General features: G+C 41.6%; 1 protein-coding gene across 2 annotated transcripts in view; it reads left to right on the top strand.

The window, feature by feature from the left end:
* PPEF2 (protein phosphatase with EF-hand domain 2) overlaps positions 1 to 20,783 on the top strand; it is a 77,299-nt gene that overhangs the window by 17,061 nt on the left and 39,455 nt on the right. Inside the window, exons 3-6 of one of the 2 annotated variants that reach the window (XM_030764035.2) lie at positions 13,302 to 13,439; positions 18,009 to 18,136; positions 18,288 to 18,345; positions 19,431 to 19,606. In XM_030764035.2, coding sequence (XP_030619895.2) covers positions 13,385 to 13,439; positions 18,009 to 18,136; positions 18,288 to 18,345; positions 19,431 to 19,606 — 417 coding nt within the window. In that variant the 5' untranslated portion in view covers positions 13,302 to 13,384. Of the gene's footprint in view, positions 1 to 13,301; positions 13,440 to 17,050; positions 18,137 to 18,287; positions 18,346 to 19,430; positions 19,607 to 20,783 lie in introns of both variants that reach the window. The other variant, XM_089912061.1, reaches the window with a different exon arrangement.

Below are 20,783 nucleotides of genomic sequence, written 5' to 3'. Positions count from 1 at the left end.
GATGTGGAATCCACTCTTGATGTTTAGTTAGTACATCTCACAGTGCTTCCTGAAGAAGAGCTAGAGAAAGATTCATCTATGTTGTGTAAAAATAAATCCAGCATAAAGTTTATTCAATTACTATTCAATTACTATTTAATGAATCCGTGTCAGGTACTGTGCTAAGTCCTGAGATAAAATGATGAATTTGCTCACACACAGTCTTTGCTCTCAAGGAACTCACAGTCTAATAGTAGAGAGATACAAAATTGAAAACTAGAATATGGTATTTCAGTGATGAAAATGTTGACAAAAATTCAATGAACTATCAAGAGGAAAAAAAAGGGAATTTTATTTGAGCCAAACTGAGGATTATAACCCAGGAAGTAGATTCTCAGAAAACTCTGAGAACTGTTCCGCCTCTTAAAAGTGGAAGGTACAGTCATATACATTATGGAGACAAAGGATCGTACATCAAAATGACTAATAGAATGCTTGGCAAGGACTGATAGTCAATTCTAGATTGTCCAGTAGTACTTATGTCAATTTACCCTGTTTATGCATTATGCATACCCATTGTTTTATATTGAATTATAGATATCATCAATAGTTTCAAGTCATTTAGACATCATTATTCTAGTTGGAGTTTTAAATATACATTGAGAGGCACAAGAGATTATTACTCTTAATCACACAGAGCACAATCAATATAGCCAACAACAATAGCAAAGTCAGAAGCAAAGATTTAAGCCATGAATCCCCAGGGCTTAACCATTTACCCAGAGTTTCATTTAGTCTAGAAAGGGGATTGTTCAATGCAGAAATCTGATTTTATATGTGACTCATTAGATAGATATATTAGCGGGCTAATCTGGTATGAAAGCACAACGTTCAGTCTGGATTATAGAACCAGTTTCCCATTGCAAAGCAGTTTTAAAAATCGAGCCATTTGTTTTTCCAACATCACTTTCCCATTACAGAAACTTCAGAATTGAGTACATTTATCAAATGTAGTAAACAAACATGGAGGCATATGCTGACAGGAAACTTCAGAGGAACATCTGAAAATTCAGTGTCAAGAATTATGGCTGACGCCTTTTATTGACCAAGGAATTTGATGACAGATCCAACAATCGGTTAAATTGCCTCCAGTAACTATACTTTGTGACAACTTACTACAGAATTTTCCTTCGGTCTTCAACACTGGGGCAAAAGGATAGCTAGAAGTAAAACGAATAACTTTAAATTTTGATAGAGAGATAGATATTTTGTAAATACTACAGTTGAACTAGTAGGATGGGTCTAACAGGCCTGGTCCAGACTCTTGGGTTAGCTGTCTGCTACTGTTTTCTTCTTCTTCTGTCCTAGCTTGGTGATGCTTGAATTAGTTAGTTGAAGTCAGGTGCGAGAAACAGGGCCCAAAGTCCATTTAGGTGGAGGGGCCTTTTTATTTTATTTATTTATTTACTTTTTAATTTTTTTTACACCACCACCACCCCGCGGCTTTCCCCCCTTGGTGTCCATACATTTGTTCTCTACGTCTGTGTCTCAGTTTCTGCCCTGCAAACCGGTTCATCTGTACCATTTTTTTAGGCTCCACATATATGCGTTAATATACAATATTTGTTTTTCTCTTTCTGACTTACTTCACCTGTATGACAGTCTCTAGATCCATGCATGTCTCAAAAAATGACCCAATTTAGTTCCTTTTTATGGCTGAGTAATAGCCCATTGTATATACCCATCTGTCGTATATGTCATATATTGTACATGTCCGTCTGTCGATGGGCATTTACGTTGCTTCCATGGCCTAGCTATTGTAAATAGTGCTGCAATGAACACTGGGGTACATGTGTCTTTTTGAATTATGGTTTCTCAGGGTATATGCCCAGTAGTGGGATTGCTGGGTCATATGGTAATACTATTTTTAGTGTTTTAAGGAATCGCCATACTCTTCTTCATAGTGGCTTTATCAATTTACATTCCCACCAACAGTGCAAGAGGGTTCCCTTTTCTCCACACCCTCTCCAGCATTTGTTGTTTGTAGATTTTCTGATGATGCCCATTCTAACTGGTGTGAGGTGATACCTCATTGTAGTTTTGATTTGCATTTCTCTAATAATTAGTCATGTTGAGCAGCTTTTCATGTGCTTCTTGGCCACCTGTATATCTTCTTTGGAGAAATGTCTATTTAGGTCTTCTACCTATTTTTGGATTTGGCTGTTTGTTTTTTCAATATTGAGCTGCATGAGCTGTTTATATGTTTTGGAGATTAATCCTTTGTCCGTTGATTCGTTTGCAAATACTTTCTCCATTCTGAGGGTTGTCTTTTCATCTTGCTTATGGTTTCTTTTGCTGTGCAAAAGCTTTGAAGCTTTATTAGGTCCCATTTGTTTATTTTTGTTTTTATCTCCATTGCTGTAGGAGGTGGATCAAAGAAGATCTTACTGTGATTTATGTCAAAGAGTGTTCTTCCTATGTTTTCCTCTAAGAGTTTGATAGTGTCTGGTCTTACATTTAGGCCTCTAATCCATTTTGAGTTTATTTTTCTGCATGGTGTTAGGGAGTGTTCTAATTCCATTCTTTTACATGTAGCTGTCCAGTTTTCCCAGCACCACTTATTGGAGAGACTGTCTTTTCCCCATTGTATATCCTTGCCTCCTTTGTCATAGATTAGCTGACCATAGGTGCCTGGGTTTATCTCTGGGCTTTCTATCTTGTTCCATTGATCTATGTTTCTGTTTTTGTGCCAGTACCATATTGTCTTGATTACTGTAGCTTTGTAATATAGTCTGAAATCAGGGAGTCTGATTCCTCCAGCTCTGCTTTTTTCCCTCAAGACTGCTTGGGCTATTCAGAGTCTTTTGTGTCTCCATAGAAATATTAAGATTTTTTGTTCTAGTTCTATAAAAAAGGCCATTGGTAATTTGATAGGGATTGCATTGAATCTGTAGATTGCTTTGGGTAGAATAGCCATTTTCACAATATTGATTCTTCCAATCCAAGAACATGGTATATCTCTCCATCTGTTGGTATCATCTTTAATTTCTTTCATCAGTGTCTTATAGTTTTCTGCATACAGGTCTTTTGTCTCCTTAGGTAGGTTTATTCCTAGGTATTTTGCTCTTTTTGTTGCAATGGTAAATGGGAGTGTTTCCTTAATTTCTCTTTCAGATATTTCATCATTACTGTATAGGAATGCAAGAGATTTCTGTGCATTAATTTTGTATCCTGCAACTTTACCACATTCATTGAGTAGCTCTAGTAGCTTTCTGGTGGCATCTTTAGGATTCTCTATGTATAGTATCATGTCATCTGCAAACAGTGACAGTTTTCCTTCTTCTTTTCCAATTTGTATTCCTTTTATTTCTTTTTCTTCTCTGATTACCATGGCTAGGACTTCCAAAACTATGTTGAATAACAGCAGTGAGAGTGGACATCCTTGTCTTGTTCCTGATCTTTGAGGAAATGCTTTCAGTTTTTCACCATTGAGAATGATGTTTGCTGTGGGTTTGTCATATATGGCCTTTATTATGTTGAGGTAGGGTCCCTCTATGCCCACTTTCTGGAGAGTTTTTATCATAAATGGGTGTTGAATTTTGTCAGAAGCTTTTTCTGCATCTATTGAGATGATCATATGGTTTTCCTTCTTCAATTTGTTAATATGGTGTATCACATTGATTGATTTGCGTATATTGAAAAATCCTTGCATTCCTGGGATAAATCCCCCTCGATCATGTGGTGTGTGATCCTTTTAATGTGCTGTTGGATTCTGTTTGCTAGTATTTTGTTGAGGATTTTTGCATCTATATTCATCAGTGATATTGGTCTGTAATTTTCTTTTTTTGTAGTATCTTTGTCTGGTTTTGGTATCAGGGTGATGGTGGCCTTATAGAGTGAGTTTGGGAGTGTTCCTTCCTCTGCAATTTTTTGAAAGAGTTTGAGAAGGATGGGTGTTAGCTCTTCTCTAGATATTTGATAGAATTCCCCTGTGAAGCCATCTGGTCCTGGACTTCTGTTTGTTGGAAGATTTTTAATCACAGTTTCAATTTCATTACTTGTGATTGGTCTGTTCATATTTTCTATTTCTTCCTGGTTCAGGTTGGAAGGTTATACCTTTCTGAGAATTTGCCCATTTCTTCCAGGTTGTCCATTTTATTGGCATAGAGTTGCTTGTACTAGTCTCTTAGGATGCTTTGTATTTCTGTGGTGTCTTTTGTAACTTCCCCCTTTCCATTTTTAACTATATTGATTTGAGTCCTGTCCCTGTTTTTCTTCATGAGTCTGGCTCATGGTTTACCAATTTTGTTTATCTTCTCAAAGAGCCAGGCTTTAGTTTTATTGATCTTTGCTATTGTTTTCTTTGTTTCTATTTCATTTATTTCTGCTCTGATCTTTATGATTTCTTTCCTGCTAACTTAGGGTTTTGCTTGTTCTTCTTTCTCTAGTTTCTTTAGGTGTAAGGTTAGATTGTTTATTTGAGATTTTTCTTGTTTCTTGAGGTAGGCTTGTATAGCTATAAACTTCCCTCTTAGAACTGCTTTTGCTGCATCCCGTAGGTTTTGGATCATCGTGTTTTCATTGTCATTTGTCTTTAGGTATTTTTTGATTTCCTCTTTGATTTCTTCAGTGATCTCTTGGTTATTAAGTAATGTGTTGTTTAGCCTCCATGTGTTTGTGTTTTTTACGTTTTTTTCCCTGTAATTCATTTCTAATCTCATAGTGTCGTGGTCAGAAAAGATGCTTGATATGATTTCAATTTTCTTAAATTTACTGAGGCTTGATTTGTGACCCAAGATATGATCTATCCTGGAGAATATTCCATGCGCCCTTGAGAAGAAAGTGTAATCTGCTGTTTTTGGATGGAATGTCCTATAAATATCAGTTAAATCTATCTGGTCTATTGTGTCATTTGATGCTTCTGTTTCCTTATTAATTTTCTGTTTGGATGATCTGTCCATTGGTGCAAGTGAGGTTTTAAAGTCCCCCACTATTATTGTGTTACTGTCGATTTCCTCTTTTATAACTGTTAGCAGTTGCCTTATGTATTGAGGTGCTCCTGTGTTGGGTGCATATATATTTATAATTGTTATATCATCTTCTTGGATTGATCCCTTGATCATTATGTAGTGTCCTTCCTTGTCTCTTGTCACATTCTTTATTTTAAAATCTAATTTATCTGATATGAGTATTGCTACTCCAGCTTTCTTTTGATTTCCATTTGCATGGGATATCTTTTTCCATTCCCTCACTTTCAGTCTGTATGTGTCCCTAGGTCTGAAGTGGGTCTCTTGTAGACAGCATATATATGGGTCTTGTTTTTGTCTCCATTCAGCAAGCCTGTGTCTTTTGGTTGGAGCATTTAATCCATTAACATTTAAGGTAATTATCGATATGTATGTTCCTATGACCATTTTCTTAATTGTTTTGGGTTTGTTTTTGTAGGTCCTCTTCTTCTCTTGTGTTTCCTACTTAGAGAAGTTCCTTTAGCATTTGTTGTAGAGCTGCTTTGGTGGTGCTGAATTCTCTTAGTTTTTGCTTGTCTGTAAAACTTTTAACTTCTCCATCGAATCTGAATGAGATCCTTGCTGGGTAGAGTAATCTTGGTTGTAGGTTCTTCCCTCTCATCACTTTAAATATGTCATGCCACTCACTTCTGGCTTGTAGAGTTTCTGCTGAGAAATCAGCTGTTAACCTTATGGGAGTTCCCTTGTATGTTATTTGTCGTTTTTCCCTTGCTGCTTTCAATAATTTTTCTTTGTCTTTAATTTTTGCCAATTTGATTATTATGTGTCTCGGCGTGTTTCTCCTTGCGTTTATCCTGTATGGGACTCTCTGTGCTTCCTGGACTTGCGTGGCTATTTCCTTTCCCATGTTAGGGAAGTTTTTGACTATAATATCTTCAAATATTTTCTCTGGTCCTTTCTCTGTCTCTTCTCCTTCTGGGACCCCTATAATGCGAATGTTGTTGTGTTTAATGTTGTCCCAGAGGTCTCTTATGCTGTCTTCATTTCTTTTCATTCTTTATTCTGTTCCGCAGCAGTGAATTCCATTCTGTCTTCCATGTCACTTATCCGTTCTTCTGCCTCAGTTATTCTGCTATTGATTCCTTCTAGTGTGTTTTTCATTTCAGTGATTGTATTGTTCATGTCTGTTTGTTTGTTCTTTTATTCTTCTAGGTCTTTGTTAAACATTTCTTGCATCTTCTCAATCTTTGCCTCCATTCTTTTTCCGAGGTCCTGGATCATCTTCACTATCATTATTCTGAATTGTTTTTCTGGAAGGTTGCCTGTCTCCATTTCATTTAGTTGTTTTTCTGGGGTTTTATGTTGTTCCTTCATCTGGTACGTAGCCCTCTGCCTTTTCATCTTGTCTGTCTTTCTGTGAATGTGGTTTTTGTTCCACAAGCTGCAGGATTGTAGTTCTTCTTGCTTCTGCTGTCTGCCCTCTGGTGGACGAGGCTATCTAAGAGGCTTGTGCAAGCTTGGAGGGGCCTTTTTAAAAATGAGAGATGTGGGGCACTTCTCTGGCGGTCCAGTGGTTAGCACTCGGCACTTTCACTGCTGGGGCCCAGGTTTGATCCCTGGTCGGAGAACTAAGGTCCCACAAGCCACATGGCAAGTCCCAAAATAAATAAAATAAAGATGTGAATCCATGAATTAATGTCTTCCGGTTTGGCTGTACATGGATCAGTTAATAATACTTGACAAGGTTCTTGCCATCATGACTGCAAAGAATCTTTTATTTGATGTCCTTTCCAATAAACAAAACCTTTAGGTAGTATTCCATGATCCTTAAGGTTTTCATCTCCTAGAAGCTTGCTGTAAGAGGAGCTAGTTACCAGTGTTTTAAAATGTCTCAATAAGATCCTGTCAATAATGTAATATATTTCTTTTGAACCACCACGGGTGAAAGTTTCCAAAAATATTGTTTTCTCTATAAAACCATTTTCTCAGATGCCCAAGAGGTAACGAACGTACATGCTGGAGTAATGGCAGTTGTGCGTCAATAGATACTATAAGGTTTTTCTGGTTTGCTTTTTAATCAGGTCTATACCATATTTGTGTTGTGGGGTCAAAATTCCCCTTTTTTGTTCCAGTATCTGCTTCTTTTCTTTAGCTGTGGTTTCCTGAGCCTGTAGAAAGTAATCTTTTATTTCATTAGCAGGGTTAATGGAGAGCAGTGGACATTCTCAAGGCTGGGCAAGATTAGTGTTTCAAGCTGCCTCTTTGGCTGCAGCATCAACAGGCTGATTTCCTTTCGCTTCCACAGTGTCAGATTTGGAATGTCCTGGTGTTTTAATAAATTGCTAACTGTTTAGGCAATTGCATAACAATGAACAACTCTGCAACCTGTTTTCCTTTTTTTTTTTTTTTTGGCTGCACCTCGCGGCTTGCAGGATCTTAGTTCCCCGACCAGGGATTGAACCCCAGCCCCTGGCAGTGAAAGTGCTAAGCTCTAACCACTGGCCCGCCAGGGAATTCCCCCATTTTTTAAATAGGTTGTCTTGAAGAGGTTAAAAACCTCATTGTTTCCATAGCATTCCAATATTGTGTGCCACTCCAAAAGCAAAGCAACTGTCGGTGTAAAATTTTGTTATCTGGTCTTTGGCTAGTTGGCAAGCTTGGGTTAAGGCAGTTAGGTCAGCTTATTTTGCTGACGTTGTTTCTGGTAAATAAGAACTTTCAGTTGTGTCCACTGTGGATGTTATTGCATATCCAGCTCGGTAATATTCATCCCTTAAGGAGGACCCATCTGTAAATCAAATAGATTAGCCTTATCAATAGGAGCTTCTTGTAAGTCATTCCTGGGAGCAAAAAGATAATCTCTTAACAGTGTGCAGTTTGGTTGTTTTCTTCCTGTAGTGCTGGAAGCAAAGTTGCAGGGTTAAGGTTATTACATAGAACCAAGATAGTATTAGGTGCAGAAAGCAACAGTGCCTCTTAAGAAGTTAGTTGGCATACAGAATAGTGTTAAATGTAGTGAGAGTTTAGAAGAGCCTCAACTGAGTGTGGGACATAAATAGTAAAAGGAGACCCCATTACTATTTCTTCAGTAGCCTTACATAAGAGAGCCCTTGCTGAAAGGGCCCACATACAATGTAGAAGTCCTTTTGCTACCGAGTCTAATTTAGTTTTGGAGCATAAAAGCAAGTCATTTACAAGTATTTTTGTAAAAGGGTCAGAGTAAGACAGTAGCTATCTATAAGTGACAGAAGACTTAAAAGCATGGTTAAAGACCTGATTACAATGCAGTTGTCAAGGAAATTGGGTTGTTTCTGTGAGGTATGAAATTTTAAGATAATGACTAGAATTATGGACATTTCAAATTTTAGAAACTTCATATCATTTCTAGAACATTTATATTAATAACGTTTACCCATAGACTATAACTTAAGAAGGTTTATCATTACTCATTTGACAATGTTTCCCATGTAATTTAACAGACCAAATAAGCCTGATTATTTTAATATCTTTCTTTGAGATGTTCAGGGGCCCTCTGTAGTACCCCAAAGTTAGCTAGAGGTCAAAAGAACTTCATTTAGAATTTGATGTGAGAAAGTTTGTCAAAGATATCAAAAGGTTTTAAATGTTTGGCCAAGTAGGATCATAAGTCACTGTGAAACAATATTAATTCACTTAACCAAAGTGACAGTAAACGATTATAAAGGCAAGTGCAGAAAGTTACTGGTAAAGAAACTTCACAATCTGTTATTAAAAGCAAATTAACATTTCAAAGAAAACTTAGAGAAAAAAATCAAATTCTAGTTTTACACGTTTTCACACTTAACATTAAAATTCACTTATTTAATCAAATTCAATCTAATCTAAGACAGTCTTTTTCTTCTTTTTTTTGGCTGCATTGATTCTTCATTGCTGCGCGCTGGCTTTCTCTAGTTGAGTCGAGTGGGGCTTACTCTTCGTTGCGGTGTACGGGCTTCTCATTGCGGTGGCTTCTCTTGTTGCAGAGCACGGGCTCTAGGCATGTGGGCTTCAGAAGTTGTGGCATGCGGGCTCAGTAGTTGTGGCGCATGGGCTTAGTTGCTCTGTGGCATATAGGATCTTCCCGGACCAAGGATCGAACCCATGTCCCCTGCATTGTCAGGCGGATTCTTAACCACTGCTCCACCAGGGAAGTTCCTCTAAGATACTCTTGACCATGCATAAAACTCTTTTCTCAAGGTTCCCATTTTAGAATAAATTTCTAGAAATATATGCCATTTCAAAGTATAATCTTTCAATAAAGCACAAAATATTTATTAATATTCTCATACAGATTTAGTTTCACTGTAGTAAGAAGTCAATAGGTAAACATAGACTCCTTTAGCAATTAATGTTTCAGCATTTTATCTTATTAAAAATGGTCTAGAGGAAAAAAAATGATCTAGACATTCAGTGAATTTCCATCATTTAACTTATCAGAGCTCTAAGGTTTCAAGTTGCCAGAAATCTGGAGAGACTGTTTTTAGGTAGGCATACCATAAAACATAATTGTTCTTAAATAGTTTAACCAAAACCTTTTATCCCATTTATTTCATTACCTATGAAAACATCATCAGATCATTAATTTTCTTGTTAACAAATTTTATAACCTAGATAAATGAACTTATTGAATTTCAGTAAACCTAGGTACAATAACAGTATCCTACTTAATGTTGATGACTCTAAAGACATGCCTATGTTAATTAAACCATGAGTTTAAGCTTGCTTTTTATTTCAGTAAAGATTAATCCTAGATCACGTGATCCTGTAAAAATTTGTGTTAGTTTAAGTTACATTTAGAAATATTTGATTTGTAAGCACTTGCTTTTAAGTCAATTAAATAGAGCTCTTTTACAAATTAATTTTGATAACACCATCCAGAGGTAGAGTTATATTGTTTTTATAACATACACCCAGACATACATACATCCAGATGGACACAGACAGAGATCTCATAGTTTTCTTGCTTGAGTTTTAGAAAGCTCCCCTCTCCTTTTTTTTCCCCCTTTCAGTTTTAAGTTCTATTAGTTGAGCCAAGGCTGTAGTCTCAGGCGATATGGGCTATGTTGACATTTCAAGACATGATAAGAGTTATAACTTTAAGCTTTCTCCTAGGAATACTTCTGTTCTCTCAGGGTCAGAATTTTGCGAAGATGTTTTATCAAACTGGCTTTCTCTACAGTTTTGGAACGTCAGAAGGGTTCTATCCTGGCCATTTAAGAGTTAAGATTAAAGTGCTTGCAAGCATTGGCTTTGTTTCAATTGTACATGAAGCCAGCCGGGGTTCCAGGAATGGGTGCACATACGGGAGCTGTTCAGCCTTTGAGGCACCGTTTTCCATTATTCATTTGGTACCCTAACTCAGATATGATCCGAACAACTTTCTGAGGTCAGTGTGATGGATCGAATGTGTGCTACTTCTGAGTCTAGCTTCCCAAGGAGTTACCCTTGGGTCTGTTCGACTCTCTTATATGTCTGAGTCTCTCCCTCCAGCAGTCTAAAACTGCCATGGGTGCCCAGAGCACTAGGTGATCAGCCTTATAGTGTCCCCTGGGGAGCAGAATTTACTTAATGATTGTACTGGGATCCCCTGTAGGACCACTGCATGGCATGAGGATTGATTCTCAGACACTTCCGCTAGGTTCTCAGTCACCTGAGGACACATTATGGCCGGAAGGAGCGAAGTCCCTTTTCTTCAGAGCTCAGCAGGCTCAGTCTCTCATTTCACCAGCAACAGTTTGTTCAGACCATATATACCTAATCTTTCCAATTTAAGCCAAATTTTAGAAAAAGATGGCCAATCCAGTTCACTTCAAAGTTCCTCCTAGGTGTTTGCCTAGGAATTTCCCCTTAGGTCCCTGCCTAGGAAATAGGAAATATGCCAGTGTCCCCTTAGGACTCCAAGTCCCAAGAGAAACGGCTTGAATAAAATTCAGGACGTCATTTAAAGCAATGGTGTCTGGATATCAGGAGAACTCACCAAAGCACGTGAGGCATACTAAGAAGTGGATGGGGCTCAAAGGGCCCATGCTGGTACCAAGCACTGGTTTGGGGTAGACTCCAGGTGTCCTCTGGTGGTTGTCTCTGATATCCTGTTGGCTACCCCAAGAAAATGACGAGGAAAATTCAGTTAACTATCAAGTTAAGAAGAAAAATAAAGGGAACTTTATTTGAGCCAAACAGGATTGTAACCTAGGAAGCAGCTTCTCAGAAAGCTCTAAGAACTGTTCCACTTGTTAGGAGTCAATGGCACAGTCATATACATTTTGGAGACAAAGGATTGTACATCAAAATGACACACGGGTATTTTACATAAAGTTCATCAAGGATACATAGTCCAGGTAAGCATGAGCAAAGTGAGCAGCAAGTCGCCATGACCCCCTACAGAGCTGGGAAAGAGCACTGTTCTTCTAAGAAATCACATTGCTAGCATAAGAAGAAAGAAAAAAAAAGCATCTTTATGCTTCAGCAGGCACCCCCATCTTTGAGGAGGTCTGGTTAATGTATAATGCAGATGCATACTACACATTAGGGAGGGAAGGAAGAGGCCCAAACAAACACAGAGAGAATTTTGTGTTTCATTTTTCTTGTCCTGCCTTGAAATGTAAATTTTATTTCATCAGAGATGTGACTGGGATATTCAGGAGTTCAGAGGAGGGGCATGTTGAACTGGCTTCTTTAAGGAAGGTGAGGCCTGAAGCGAGCCTTAAGGAATGAGTAAAGTTAGTCAAGTGTGGGCTAGGACGTTCCAGGTAAGAGCAAAAGCCCAGAAGTCGTGGTGGTCAAGAAGTAGAGTCGAAGAAAGGAGAAAAGAGAGATGAGGCTGGAGGAGGAGGCTTTTGGGAAGATGAGTTCTATTTGCGTTACATGGAGTCTGAGGCACCCCAAAGTTCAGCAGGAAGCTGGGTGTGTGAGGCTGAAGTTTAGAGTTAGTCTGAAATGGAGATGGAGATTTAAGAGGGAGGAAGTGATAGCTGAAAGTGTGAGTTGACTCAGTTATTTAAGAAGCATATACAGAGGGCTTCCCTGGTGGCACAGTGGTTGAGAGTCCGCCTGCCGATGCAGGGGACGCGGGTTGGTGCCCCGGTCCGGGAGGATCCCACATGCCGCGGAGCGGCTGGGCCCGTGAGCCATGGCCGCTGAGCCTGCGCGTCCGGAGCTTGTGCTCCGCAACGGGAGAGGCCACGGCAGTGAGAGGCCCGCGTACCGCAAAAAAAAAAAAAAAAGAAGCATATACAGAGTGAGGAGAGCAGACATTTGAGACTAGAATGCAAATCAAATCGACATTTAAGGGGTGGATAGAGAAAAATGAGCTCAGGAAGGAGAGAGAATAAAGAGACAGTATGAAATAAAATTCATATTTTATGGCAAGACAAGAAGAATTTAAACATAAAAAAATTTCTCTGCCCTTTGGCCTCCTCTCTCCCCTCTACTGTGCACTGTGTATCTGACCAAACCTCCCCTATTGGCAGGAATACCTGCTCAGCCATAAAGACAACATTCTCCCAGCACCAAGACAATTGCTTGAAGATGACATTCCTTCTTGATCTTGTAAGGGGTCACATGACCCGCCACTTTGTACTTGCATATCTGGATTGTGTAAACTGTAATACATCATTTGCTGTACGGCTCTCTGTCTCAGAAGAAACTTATATAACTGTGCCTTGATTTCTAACCAGCAGAACAGTTCTCAGAGCTTTCTGAGACGCTCTTCCTGGGTTACAAATCCTCAAATTTGGCTCAAATAAAATTTTCCAACTCTTTCTTAGATTGACTGATTAATGTTGTGTCAACAAGAGATAGGAGCATGGCATCATGGAAAGCCGAGGGGTAGAATTTAAACCAAGGCATGGCTTATGACATGATGGCCTTGCTGTTCTGACAAGGTCCGGGCTGAAAAGATGAACGCATTGGAGACATCAGCATGAAAAGGTTTGGTCAATAGTGAGGATGAAAAACATGGTGTTAAGAGGAATTAAGGAGAATATAAGTGGTCTGCTCCAGAGAAATCTGGATGAGAAGAAAAGAGAAGTTGGGTTATAGCTTGAGGGATATAGGAGGTCAAAGGATGATGACGATGATGAAATGCTCTGAGAAGAGACTTCAGTATGTTTTTAGTCTGAAGAAAATCTAGTAGGAAGGTTGAAAACATAGGGGAGAGACAAGGTGACACATGGAGGAAACATAGGGGAGGAATATCTCATGCACTGAGGCTGGGGAGGTGGGGGGAGGGTGCTATCACATGATAGCCTCACATTTTTTTTTATGATGTGGGAGACAAGGTTCATAGATAGTTTGGTCTACCTGAACTAATATAATGCCCAAATCTCCCTATTGCAGGTTCCTTCTTCTTTTTGTCAACAAACAATTCACTCTCCCTTGGACCTGCTATCTGCGTCCTGCAGAAACATTACACTTACGCTATGGGAAGCGGCACCTCAACCCAACATCATTTTGCTTTCCAGAATGCAGAGAAAGGTATGCGCTTCCCACCTTCAGACTAACTGTGGGTACCCCGAAGCCTACATTGCATAGGGAGGGGCTTCTCAGGGTGGGCAGGAAATCATTACATTTCTCCTCGTGCTAACTCTTGAAAATCGGCTTCTCCTCCTTGTAACATGACCACTAGGATGCTCAGCTGAATGTCTTAGGACTTGATGAACTATATTTAATAGAATTAAAATTTACTCAAGGAGTCAGTGTTGTCCATTGGGGTTTATCCCAAGCTACACCTTTACAACTGAATGAAATAAGATTGGGCAAAAAGGGGATGAAAGAGCATTCTAGGTAGAGGGTACAAAGGTTGTGAAGTAGCAAGGAGAGAGACATATTCAAGGAACTGAGTGGTCTGAAGTGAACAAGATGGAGGGTGACATGGCATGAGGCTGCTGAGGTGTGCAGAGCCCATGTCACTCAGGAGCTTGTAGGATTTTAAACTTTACCCTAAAGACAAGAAGAACCACTGAAGAATTCAAAACAGGGAGTTCTAGAATAAGATTTACATACATAAAATACCCTTCTGGCTTCCATGAAGAAGGGATTGAGACAGGCTGGATGGTGGTGGTAAGAGTAGAAAGAAGAAAATTTATTTATTTATTTATTTATTTATTTATTATTTTTTAAAAATAAATTTATTTAATTTATTTTGGCTGCGTTGGATCTTCGTTGCTGCACGCGGGCTTTCTCTAGTTGTGGCGAGCGGGGGCTACTCTTCGTTGTGGTGCGCGGGCTTCTCATCGTGGTGGCTTCTCTTGTTGCGGAGCACGGGCTCTAGGCGCACAGGCTTCAGTAGTTGCAGCACGTGGGCTCAGGAGTTGTGGCGCACAGTCTTAGCTGCTCCATGGCATGTGGGATCTTCTCGGACCAGGGCTTGAACCTGTGTCCCCTACATTGGCAGGTGGATTCTTAACTACTGGGCCACCAGGGAAGCCCGGAAGAACAATTTAGAAGCTACTAAAGTCATCTAAGCAGGAGATGATAATGCCTTGGTCCAGAGTTGGTGGCAGTAGAGATGGAGAGAAGAGGGTGAATTCCAACAATATTCAGGAGGTGGAATTGATAGGATCCACCTGATTACATGTGTGGGGTTGGGGAAAAGGATGGATCAAGAATGACCTCCAGGTTTCTAGCTAGCAAACATGGGCAGACAATAATGCCAATTTCTGACATAAAGATAATGGAGAAGAACCAAGCTCGAGTAGAAGGAAGGTGCTGAGTTTATACACGCTGGGTTTGACATGCCCATGCAACATGCAGGTGGATGTGCTGAGTAGGTAGTTGCATATTCAGATCTGGATTTTGGAGACGTTGGTGGAGATACATGCATTTGGAAGGCATCAGAGTACGGGTGATTGTTGAAGCCATGGGGGTCACTGAAGTAGCCTAGAGTGACAGTAAAGTCAGGTCGGAGACCAGGGCCTAGGAGAGAGCCATGAGGGACTCCAGTACTTATTAAGTATCGGTCGAAGAGGATGAGCCAACGAAAGAGGCCGAGGAGAGGCAACCAGAGATGAAGGAAGAAGCAAGGGAAATAGTGACAGCACCTTGTTTATGTAAGCCTAAGCAACTTTATAAGCTCATGGCTTCCTTTCTAGTTTGGCAATAGGTCCCAGGCTCATCTTGCGTATTTTTGGCTCCAGACCAGAAATAGCTATTTCTCCAGAGCTTGGGGTGTTCGCTACCAGGTTGGTCATTATTTTCTACACCTTTTCAGTGACCAGATCCAGAAAATATGTATTATTTTAATGACCAGTTTCTATTTAGGATCACAATATTTTTACTTAACTTTGATATGATATTATATCTATATCTCCTTTCTCTTTAAAAAACCTTTTTTCCCAAATGATACTGATGTGGTATTACTTACTTTGTCCTGTAGTATATAAAAAAGTTTCTGAAAAATAATAACAATACTATCATAACGATATGATTACTGAAAACTCTTTAAGATTTCTTTGTAGTTCTTTTTGTCCTTTGAGTACATCCACTAGGCATATACAACTTACTGAATTTTCAAGTCATTTGAAAGAACTCCTTTCTGTGTGATTATGCCACTAACTTGTACAAGATTAGATTTACTTGTTTGACTTTTGCTTTTTAGAGATTGATATTTTTTTAATTTTTGATTTAAATTTGCTTTATAATTTTATAAAACATTTATACAATTCCCATTCCAATTATCTGGTGCTGCGTAACAAACGACCCCAAAACTGAGTGGCTTAAGACAATCATTTTATTCTGCTCATGATTTTGTGGGTCAGGAATTTGCAAAGGGCCCAGCTAGATGGCTTGTCTATGATCCTCAGGGCAGCTGGGGCTGGAGGTTCTGCTTCCAGGACGGCTCTTCACCTTGGCCTCTGTCTCCCCACATGGTTGCCTTGTCCTTAGTGTGGAATTTTAACAGCCAGGTGTACTTGTAACTTTTGCCATAGGATTTAGTCTGCACAAGGCTGAGGAAGAGGAGCCCAAGCATGTAGTATTGCACTGATGGGAAGGGAGGATGGGGTAGAGGTCCTTAAACTATGCTACAACCTCACAGCACCCATCTCAGTGGAACCCAGGCCCTAGACAGAGGATTGGGAGGGAGAATAAAAGGGAGAAACAGAGGCACTGCCTGGTCTGCCTACCCTGAGCAGCCGAAGAGGTACTGAGGATAGTATGTCTATCCTCAGTTGGCAGCACTTGCCTTAAAATGCTTGAGGCAAGGTGTTAGCAAACAACATTTTCACGGAAACTTGATGGTCATGATATTCCTCAGTGATGCCTACCCTTCAGCACAAGTCAGGATCATTCATGGAGCTTGTGAAACCTACAGATTACTGGGTTCCCTGTAGAGATTCTGATGCTGTCGGTCTAGGGTGAGGTGCAGATGTCTGTGTTTCCCATGACTTGTTACTTTAGCTGAGTACCGCTTACTCTGGGCGTTTCATTCACTACTCTGAATGGGGATTTACAGAATTCAATCCTCATCACTTATTATTTCGTGGGTGCCTTTGGGACATACTTAGTGTATGACATTTTTTCCTCACAGAAAACCAAATTCAGCTTTGCTTAAATTTCTCTCAAGTTCTCTTTTCCCATTCACTATTGTATCTCATCTCCTCTTAGGGACATCAGTAGGAATTCCATTAGCTCTCTAATGCAAGCTAGATGTATTAAATCAACCTGTCTACTGTTCACAAGGTTGACCTGAGTGAACCTGCTGGGTTTCCTTTGCAATCCAGCTTTATCCACAAAGGCTCCATTCATCCCTGGTGGCACATTCAGGCCCAGGAGCTTAAGGAGAATCTAGTTACTCACGTGGACAGCTGTCGTCTTCTCTGGCAGCAGTACTTGACTGCAGGTTCTAGAGCTCATAGGAAGAATTCAACCTACTCATGCCATCCTGCAGTACACGATCACCCAGCACAGGTCCTGGCAAAAGGAGAAGCAAAGGCTGCCCTTCGGATTGGATAGTCAGCACAGTCCTGGGTGTATTGTGATGGGGACACAAAGCCACAGGGATAGAAGGAATTTGGGGATATCAAGCACTGACCACCACCTGCCATGATAGTATGTAGTAATTTTGTGTGTGTGTTTCTTCTCCCCAGTTATCATCTAGTTCATCTCTTTCTCCAGATGAGGACACTGAGGCCCAGAAAGTTGACTTGCCTGAGGCCACATCGCTGGTCAGGGCAGTTCCAGGCCCAGAACCAGACTCCTGACATCCTGTCTATTGTTGCAGTATCAAAATGTCCTCCCCACCCGCTGACCCCTGCATCATCCCATCCCATCCTTTATTTTTTTTTTTTTGCATTTGAATGTTTTTTTAACACAATTTTTGAAGATTACTTTCCATTTACAGTTATTATAAACTATTGCCTGTATTTCCCATGTTGTACACTATATCCCTGTAGCTTACTTTATACATAATAGTTTGTACCTCTTACTCCTCTTCCTCTATATTGCCCCTCCCCCCTTCCCTTTCCCCACTTGGTAACCACTAGTTTGCTCTATCTGTGAGTCTGCTTCTTTTTTGTTATATTCACTAGTTTGTTGTATTGATATTTTTTAGGTTCCACATATAAGTGATATCATACAGTATCTGCCTTTCTCTGACTCACTTCACTGAGCATAATGCCCTCCAAGTCCATCCATGTTCCTGCGCATGGCAAAATTTCATTCTTTTTTTATGGCTGAGTAGTATCTGCACCATCCTACTCTTCAAGGATGCTGCAACCTTGCAACCTCCCCAGTTTACATCTCTTTCTCAGAATCCAACCTTTGCATCTCTACACATATAAATGTTTTCATCAAAAAGTGGGAATTCCAATAGTCCTCCAGTGATTTTAGTATAAGTGATAGGTAAGAATGGAGGAGGGATGGGGGCGGGAATGGGGAAAAAGCACCCCGGCCAGCAGTGAGGCAAATCCTTCCTACTGGTGGCAAAATATAGTGCTTTCCCTACCATCTTGTCCCCATGTGACAGTGGGAGAGGCACCCCCCCAACTCCCCCCGCAGGCCCAGGGAGTCCCACCTCACAGGCTTGCTTCTCCATCTGTGTCACAGCCTTCAAGGCAGCGGTCCTGATCCAGAGATGGTACCGGCGCTACATGGCCCGCCTGGAGATGAGGCGGCACTGCACCTGGAGCATCTTCCAGTCTATAGAGTATGCTGGGCAGCAAGACCAGGTCAAGGTGCGATGGGATGTGGGATGGGGCCACCTCCAGGTCTGCCTTCCAGGCCCCACACAGCTAGGCCCAGGTGCCTAGAAGGTGCAGCTGATCTGGACCACTCCTGGGTTTTCTTTCTATCTCTAAAGCCACGTCTTCTTGGGTTTTTCTGCAGCTCCACAATTTCTTCAGCTACCTTGTGGATCACTTCACCCCCAACAATCACAACGAGAGTGAGTATGAACGGCCACATGGCGGGTCCTCCTGCCTCAGGGTCAAAGACGTCGGGGTGAGGTGTGGGATGCACAGGGAGGGGAAATGTGAATCTGGTGACAGCCAGGGAATGAGCGAGGAGGCTGACAAATAAATGGTTCTCCTAGAAGCACACCTGGAGACAAAAGTTTGGGTGCAAGGAGTTTATTTGGTAAATACAGGAAACACTGGGAGGTGGGGAGGGAGTGGGGAAGGGATTCAGGAAAGGGGAGGCAGGCAAAAAAGGGTGGGTTACTAAACCTGCAGTGTACCTGGGAAATAGTGCAAAACGCAGCCTGGGAAGTATCCCGTCTGAAGGCAGAGGGAACTGGAGTCTCAACGCCCGAGAGTCATCGGTAGAAGGCTGCTGGGAGGGGCGGACGGGAAGGGTTGTTCACGCAGGCCTGGCCTGCCATGCAGGGCTCTCTGCAGATCCAGGGACAAAGCCCTCAGGCAGAGATGCAGGGGCAGCATTTGGAAATGAATTGCCTGAAAGTCTGAGGCATCTGCCACACTCACTAAGTACACCAGAAATGCCCGTGAACTTTTTTTCCACCGCAGTTTTCACTTTCCTCCTGCTTACCAACCTAGGCCTGTAAATGTCTGTACTTTCTAAGGCAATCTTTTAAAATAAAAGTAGAATGGAGGGCTTCCCTGGTGGCGCAGTGGTTGAGAGTCCGCCTGCCGATGCAGGGGACGTGGGTTCGTGCCCCGGTCCGGGAAGATCCCACATGCCGCAGAGCGGCTGGGCCCGTGAGCCATGGCCGCTGAGCCTGCGCATCCGGAGCCTGTGCTCTGCAACGGGAGAGGCCGCAACAGTGAGAGGCCCGCGTACCGCAAAAAAAAAAAAAAAAAAGTGGAATGGAATTGACATAACAACGTCGTAACCTTTCTCCCGCCCATTCTAATTTGTCATCACTTTGCCCTTTACTTTCTCCTCTCCTGTGTTGGAGCCGAAGCCAGACTGGCCAGGACCCACTTCAAGTATGGTCCAGGGAATGAATTCTATATTGCCCGTGCCTGCAGGTCTGATCATAAGCCGGCCCACCCTTTCTGTCCTGACTAGGGGACTTCCTGAACCGCATGTTCACTGAAGAGAGATCCCCCCAGGACTCCGAGATGGAGAATTGCAGGGACTATGAATCCATCGAGGTACCAGACAGTTACACAGGGCCACGCCTCTCCTTCCCGCTCCTTCCCGACCATGCAACTGCTCTGGTGGAAGCTTTCAGAGTGAAACAAGTAAGCTCCCCCCGGGGGACCTGGATCACCACCAATTCCACGGAATGTGTAGAAGTAGAGCAGACACAGTGCAGAAGGAATGGCCCTGGATTTAGGGTGTTTGTGTCAGGGATCCGTCAGAGAGATCCGCTTGCCCTTTTCTTAGCCAGGACCTTGTGATTGATCAGCCAGTTTTTATGTATTGAAAATCCCTCCTCCCCATCATGTAATCTCTATGTTCATTCATCCCACAGATGATTGCTGAGTGCTGCTATGTGCAGCTACTCTTCTAGGCACTGAACAGTGAACAAGACAGACGCAAATCTCTGCCCTCATGGGGCTGAGATTTTTAGTGGGGAGACAGATAATAAAAAACAAATGAGTAATATTTATATATTAATATATTAGGTGACAGAGCTATGTCAAAGCATAAACTAAGTTCTAGGTGGGAGAGAGCAATTTTACAGGGTGGTCTGGGAAGGTGTCACTGAAAAGGTGATTTCTGAGCAAAGGTCAAAGGTGGGGAGAGAGGGTGCTATGTGGACGTCTGGGGAATGCGTTCTAGGCAGAGGGAACAAATGGAAAGGCCCTGAGGCAGGACCTTGCCTGGACTGCTCGGGGGACATCAGGAAGGCCATTGTGGCTGGAGAGGAGGGAACCAGGGAACAGCTATGAGAAGATGGAGACAGAGAGGTGAGTAGGGTGGACTTTCATTCTGAAAGAGAGGGGGAGACAATGAGCGCAGAAATGATATAATCCAGCTTTCCCTTTAATATAATCATTCTGTTTGCCGAATAGAGTACTGGGAGCAAGGGCTGAAGCAGGGAGGCCAGGCAAGAGGCTACTGCAACAGTCTAGGCGAAAGATGATAGTGGCTTGAAACCCGGGTGGTAGAGGTGGAACTGGTGAGAAGTGGTCAGATTCTGGCTCTTACGACAGATTCCAATCCTTCCCCTTTTTCATATGAAGATCGTTCATTGCAGGAAGAGCTGGGACGATTTTCCCAGTAATGTCAGGATCACCGATACCATCGATATACATGCACTTATTCATACTTTGCTGAGACAATCCTGTGTTTCTCCCAAGCTCAAGGCAAGCAGGGGTTACACAGAGTAGGTAGGAAAGAGGACATCAGTTCAGTATTTGGGGGATGATGCAAAGCACAAACAAGGGCACAGATGGGTGAGAAGGAAAGGAT

Source organism: Delphinapterus leucas, chromosome 5 (assembly GCF_059928025.1).
Source record: "Delphinapterus leucas isolate spDelLeu-1000000601 "Yukka" chromosome 5, BTC_Dleu_Yukka2, whole genome shotgun sequence".
Lineage (NCBI taxonomy): Eukaryota > Metazoa > Chordata > Mammalia > Artiodactyla > Monodontidae > Delphinapterus > Delphinapterus leucas.
Note: the sequence above shows the minus strand (reverse complement) of the source record. Positions and strands in the feature narration are given on the sequence as shown.